Below are 6,401 nucleotides of genomic sequence, written 5' to 3'. Positions count from 1 at the left end.
TTTTGAAAACTGTGTCTCAGAAAATGCGCATGTAAAAACATAGCTTCACCATTAAACCGACCATACCGGCCATAATAGTTTAAGTGGCCAAACAAAATAGCCGATACGTTTTCATTACACCATTTCTTTTCTTTTGAAAACTACTTTGCTATTGAGCAGCTTAATTAATTTACACCTGCGTTGAGTTTAAACTAACTTCATACCAAGACCTGCAGTTTTTGATAAGTTAGCTGTTTAAAGGTAAGCTAAACCTGGCAGTTGTTTTTTCTTCTGTGATATTCATATTGTTATTTATTTATAACGATTATCATTATGATTTATTATTCATAATATTATTATATTTACAAGGTATCGGCAAAAGTTTTCCACTTTTGCGGATATCAAATTAACTCAGTGATATGGTTGTAGCTAAGCTCTTGCCTTATTGTTTACCTTTTTTATGCCAAACATGTTACATTTTTTTAAACCATTTTATTTGAAAAGCATTGAGGAAAACAAAAAATAAAGACAACTTGACCTTGACTTTAACAGGCCCAACAATCGAAAAAATTTAATACATATCGAGAAAACTCCATGCAACTTTCTAGAGGCATTTTTCCAATTAATCTTTCTTAAAAAAAAGATTTAAAAAAGAGCAGGAATTTTCGACAAAATAAAAATTAGGTTGTTGGGGGCAGTTAAAACATCAAATTAATGGCCTAATTGAACATATTTTCTACAAATATCTCCGTAATAGATTTTTCTTACTTTTTCAGTTCACCATTTTGTATTATTCGTTTTATTTTTATCCAAAACTTTTGTTTAGATAGGTGATTAGAAAGCAACCTGCAGAGTATAATTGAGAAAAAGAGGTGAAAAAGAAGAGATAGACATGCCCCCGCCACTGGCAATGAAGATGGGTCTCACCCCCAACTGTGGGGTATGTGGGGAGAAAGTGTACCTGATGGAGCAAGTGCTGGCCATGGGTCAGAGTTTCCACAAGAAGTGCTTCAAGTGCTGTGAGTATGCCTAACTAAATCTTATGTTCAGGCGGTTTTGTGTCTGAAAATCTAGAATAAATTTGAAGAAAATCAAACAGAGAAAAAGTTGTTACATGTACATTACCATACACAAAAGTTTAAGGTTGAAACACTTGATGTATTGAATAGTCCATTTATAATTGTAATAACCATCTACAGCGTCTCTAGTTACCATCATGGGTACTCTCTTAGAGATTAAAAAACCGATGAGATCGATCATGAGTTTTGCATCGTTATAGAGGTACAGACGGTGAACTAGGAGAAAACAATTTCAAAGGATATTTTATCTGAAAAATCATTATGATCTGAAAAAAATCTTGGAATCTTTTTTTCTCTGGTTCACATCGTGATAGCTCTTTGTACTGCACATAATACCTGTATTTGCTATTGCAGGAAAAATCATATATGGTATACCAATTTTTCGTGATGCTTAGCAACAAAAATTAGGTGAAAAAAAACTTAAAAAACTCCAGAAGATTTAAGCTTTTCCACAGAGAGGAAAACTAAAAAGCAACAAAGCTTTCAAAACAGTATGTATTATAGTATGTTTTATTGTCATCATTTTATATTTTTATTTTAATTAAATTGTTAGATAAGCCAAAGGGAAGAAAGATCTGTTTCGAAATACAGTCTAAAAGATAATGACCTGCGGAAATGCAACCATTTCAAGAACAAAAAGACTTTTGTTGTTCTGACCATTGAAAATAGGGAGGATCTTTGCTTTTGAGTCTGTTTTAGTTTTTTCCTTTTTTTCTATTTTTTTCCTTGCAAAATCAGATACCATAAATAATCATTGCAATGGGTCGAGTTATATATCATATTAAAACGTTTTTAGCCGTAATTCTAACCTTAAAAAATTTGAAAAAATTCTGTGTCCGAGAAAAACCCTGAAAAGTTAATTACTCTTGTTTGGTTTCTAAAAGAAAAGTTCTCTCGCTGCTGTGCTGAGACTAACTGGTCTAAGACTTTTTCAATTATCAGAATAAACTTTAGGAAAAATTGAAGAAACGCGGATCTCTCATTTTAAAATTTATTTTAGCACTTGCTTTAAACTTTCTTGTTAGCCTTACTACTCACAGTTTTCACAGCCATGTTACTCAATCTGACAATTTTTTCTTTAATTCAGTCGCCGTATACTAAATGAGCTTAAATTTTGAAAAAAAGAAAAAAATTTTATAAAATCACGAGGCTAAACTGTGCACTGGATAGGCGCACAATTTTTGTCTTTATGTTCCTGGATTCCAGAGACAAGTCTTTAAACATGTTAAAATTTTGTCGGAACAATCCAAGAAAATTAAAGAACAATTTTTGTTGCTTTCTTGCTTTAATCTTAAACTTAATTTCTTGCATCAGCGTATTTGGAGCATTCTGTACCACATGCACAGCAAACGGCTATCCTCTTCCTAGAAATATATAATCAGCAATAAAATTTTGTGAGAATAAATACAGACTCCTTTACTCTTAGGTGTTTCCTAACTAAACAGAGTTTCAATAGTTCAGAGGTGTAGCGATTAGCATATGTGCCTTATAAGCATGCAATGATTGCTTCAACTGCGCGTGCTTTCAGACGTAAAATTTTCAAATATTTTCGAAACCTCTAAATTTTTAGGGGATGTAATTTTTCTTTTTCACCTAATTAAAAATTCGGCTGAGTGTACGATGTTTAAAACTACAAGTTTGAATATGCAGACCGTATAATAGCGAATCTTCAAAGGACATTCTTTTCATGGGCATGCTAATCGACAGACATGCTAATACGCCAGTCTCCCAACACTTCATAATCTCCTTTTCTATATATTTCTCTTTTCATCTTAATTCATGTGCTTTAATAGATTTGAGTTGTAAGGCAGATCAATAAGATCTATCGGATAAAAAAACTTAAAAGACTGTGCTAGGCAAAAATACTGAAGGATAACAAACAAAACTGATATGATCAATGGCTTTTTTCGAGCATAGAATTTAAGCTGTTTTTTTTTATTTCAGCTAACTGCAAGAAGCTACTGGAAGCAACTTCCTATGCAGAACACGAAGGGAAGTTGATGTGCAAAGCATGCAAGAACAAGATGCCCAGAAGCAACTCAGTGAATGTGGGCATAAGACCTGGACATATCCAGGTTCAGAGCTCCAATTCTGTGCAGAACGGGGTCGCATCTCCTGCTATTCCGGCGGGCGTGGTGCTGAGACGGGACAGCGCGCGCAAGGGTAAGCATAGAGTATAAGTCACATATCGTCGAAAATTGACTGCTTTTATTGTTGTTTTACATGTAATTATCGCTGAACGCGTAAAGTTAAGACAAGGTATGAAAAACAAATCTGTTCACAATTGTTACTTCTTTTGACCATTCCAAGTTTCATTGCATTCCGACAATGTTAAAGTAGTTTTTCAAAGTTTAAATTCAAGGGTGGGGTGGAAAAGAGCCTCTAAACTATGTTTACACAATATAATGATTTGCACTAAAGTCGCTCAAGTTTTCAATCTGTTATACTACTTCATTAAGGAAAATTGATAAGAGCTATTATCAGAAAGACAAAACGAGACGATTTGAGTTATTAGGTTTAATTGTCTTTGGAAAACACCTTGCGCAAGATACAAAAAACCATGATTGCGTTAGGTCGATTGAGTTTGTCCAAATCCGATCACAATAGTTCTTTTCAATCAAATAAAAGTTAAGTCATGAAAACTGTAATAACACTTCGTTAGTTTTTCTGCCTCATTAAATTGCACAAATAGCTTTGAAGACGGTATTATGGCTATTATGATTTTTACACACCTTCTTAATCTATTCTATATAGCTTTGCAAAGCTCGGTCTTCACATGATCAACCTTTCTGATGTGAAAGGTGTGCGCTTCCATTACATGTATCACTGGTGCGATGGCGTGGCCGAAAAATATGTACAAACAAGTTGGAGTTTCAAAAAAAATTAAGGAACATTTTTCTAAATTCAATTCTAGTTGTACAGTTGAGAAAGTAACAACGCGTTAACAAAAAAGACACGCCCAGAATCTTTGGATGCTTTTCAAAAAAATGACGTCAGCGAGCACTTCTCCGGCCAAAACTGGGTATCATGAAATCTGAAAATCATAGATTTCGATCATTTTCGACAGAACTAAATTTGTTTCTAATTTTTTGATTATAATGTGTGAGTTTTTTTTATAGCAGCGCCTCCTCCGCCCGTGGAGACAGTGGAAACAGTGGAGCCTCGACCGAAAGCAACTCCTCGACAACCAGAAATGCCCAAAATTAAAACGACCGCTCCACTCCTCGTGCGAAGCAACACGACTCCCATCAAAGTCGCCGACACCACTGACAGCAAGTTCGGATCTACGAACTCCAGCTTTGTGCCTGTGTCGCACTACAAGAAAGCCGACACGTCGTTCAACTCGACGTCGGAGAAGTCATCAGTTAGAGCTGAGTCAGTCACGAGTAACCTGTCGCAAAACGAGAGCAGCGCTTATCACTTCGTCGACCAAAACGCAATCAGTTCGAAGTCTTCAGCATCAGTCTCGACGTCATCGAAAAGTTCGACTCCGATTGCGAACACGCCAATCAAGAACTCTGCGTTCTCCCCGACTGGCGTCACAGTTCAGAAAGTTAAGCAAGATCTTTTTGAACCACGTGAGACTCCGAAACCTCCGCCAAAAGGCTTCGAAAGACCTGTTAGCTTGAGTGAGTTCATTAAGACGAATGTTAAGAAAATCAAATCAGACAGTGAGTCAGAAAGTGAGTCAGACCCGGAAATTGTGCCTCCGCCTCCCGCCATGTTTTCATCGCCGGTTGAAAATAAGGACGCCGAATCAAACTTTAAAATGAAACATGCCGACGTAAGTTTCACTAAAGACGAAGAAACTAAAGCGTATGGTGAAAATCAGAAAGAGTTCGCAAACTTCAATCGGGAACCGAAAGGACGCTGGCAGCTTGAGCAGACGCTGGACCAGTCGAACATTCGGTTAAAAAGTGCTGACAAGAGTTTCGATAAGACCAGTGACGAAGAAGCCGAAAATGATGCTGTCGACAAAGAAGAAAGCAACACGAGAATGAAATACAAGGATGTTAATTTCAACAAAGCTGAAGACGTTACAACTGCTGGCGAAGCAAAAAGTTTTGAAGTCAAAAAGTTGAATGAAGGGATTAAAAAAATTGGCAAGAGGTCCGATAAGGATGTTAATTTCGAGAAAACTGAAGACGTTACGGCTGCAGGCGAAGCAAATAGTTTTGAAGTCAAAAAATTGAATGTAGGGATAAAAAGTGTTGGCAAGAGAATCGATAAGACGAGTACTCAAAAAGCCGGAAGTGATAACGAAGAGAGCAACGTGAAATTGAAACATGTCGATGTTAGTTTCGAGAAAACTGAAATTACGAGCGCAGGAGCCAACAAAGAGACATTGGAAATTCATGTTCCGGGTTCAGTAGGAGTTGTCAAAATCATTCACAATGGCAAAGAACATATCATAGCTTTATGAGAAGTAAAAGATTTAAACAGTCTTTCAATTAATTTTTTCTACTGCAAATTGCTTATCTTACAACAAGTTGCAAAAACTCCGGTAGTCGGAATTAATTAAAAGATTACCTGCAATTTTGAGTTTTCAGGCAAATTTGAGCTTAGCTGCAATTTTGGATTTTTATTTTGAGACTACCTGCAAAATTATCCGCAATTTTGAGCTTTCAGGCAACCGTACGGAATTAGTTATGTCTCATACAGAGCTTGTGAATGCAAAATTCAATTTAACAAAAAGCCCATTGTTATTTTTAATTAAGTTTGCCTATCCAAACTTTTTGCAACTATCTATAAAAGATAATTTGACTAAAACAATTTTTCTTATCAAAGAAGTTTTACTGGCAGTTGAAAAATCAACAATTCAGTTTTAGACCAGGACTTGCAATTTATTATTCAGACAGGGCCTTATGAAAACTTAAACTTCGCGAATCAATTCATATATCAAACAAAGATCTGGCGGCGAGAAAGGATTTCAAAAACAATGAGAAAGGAGTGAAAAACAATTCAGTAATTAATTTAGAAGTTACAAGCATGTGTGAGAAAAAACAAAAAAGAAAACAAAAAAAAACGTGAACGGCCAATTACTGTGCAATTGGCACAAAAACTTGCGACTACAAAATAAAACACTATGTTCAAAATTAGTTGATTTTTGTCCGTAGTGTCACCAGATGATCTGAAGGAAAGACTAGAACTTAAGGATGTTTGACTACTTTACTTGATCAACAAAAAAAGGGAGTATAACTGCAAAAAAGTGTCATCATAAAAAACTTACTAAAGTTTAAATTAGGGTGTGTCAGAGCATAACGAGGCCAAACTATGCATTTTTTGAATTTTAAGCGGATTCTGGAACAATCCAAAATCAGATATGTCGCGAAATCCGCAATT

At 35.7% G+C, this 6,401-nt stretch overlaps 1 protein-coding gene across 1 annotated transcript; it reads left to right on the top strand.

The window, feature by feature from the left end:
* Window positions 1-94: 94 nt before the first annotated feature.
* LOC134854993 (LIM domain and actin-binding protein 1-like) lies at window positions 95-5,667 on the top strand. The gene is made up of 4 exons (XM_063871375.1): window positions 95-240; window positions 806-998; window positions 3,003-3,221; window positions 4,178-5,667. Exons 2-4 carry the CDS (start codon window positions 872-874, stop codon window positions 5,479-5,481), a joined length of 1,650 nt encoding a protein of 549 aa, XP_063727445.1. The 5' UTR covers window positions 95-240; window positions 806-871; the 3' UTR covers window positions 5,482-5,667.
* Window positions 5,668-6,401: the final 734 nt, after the last annotated feature.

This window comes from Symsagittifera roscoffensis, chromosome 1, assembly GCF_963678635.1.
Source record: "Symsagittifera roscoffensis chromosome 1, txSymRosc1.1, whole genome shotgun sequence".
Lineage (NCBI taxonomy): Eukaryota > Metazoa > Xenacoelomorpha > Acoela > Convolutidae > Symsagittifera > Symsagittifera roscoffensis.
This window is presented reverse-complemented; position numbering and strand designations above follow the sequence as displayed.

Excerpts from the sequence above, each read along its gene's own strand:
- LOC134854993 (XM_063871375.1), top strand. The coding sequence starts at position 872 with ATGCCCCCGCCACTGGCAATGAAGATGGGTCTCACCCCCAACTGTGGG. Across the intron at positions 999-3,002 it reads CAAGAAGTGCTTCAAGTGCT|CTAACTGCAAGAAGCTACTG; the intron begins GTGAGTATGCCT and ends TTTTTATTTCAG. Across the intron at positions 3,222-4,177 it reads ACGGGACAGCGCGCGCAAGG|CAGCGCCTCCTCCGCCCGTG; the intron begins GTAAGCATAGAG and ends TTTTTTTTATAG.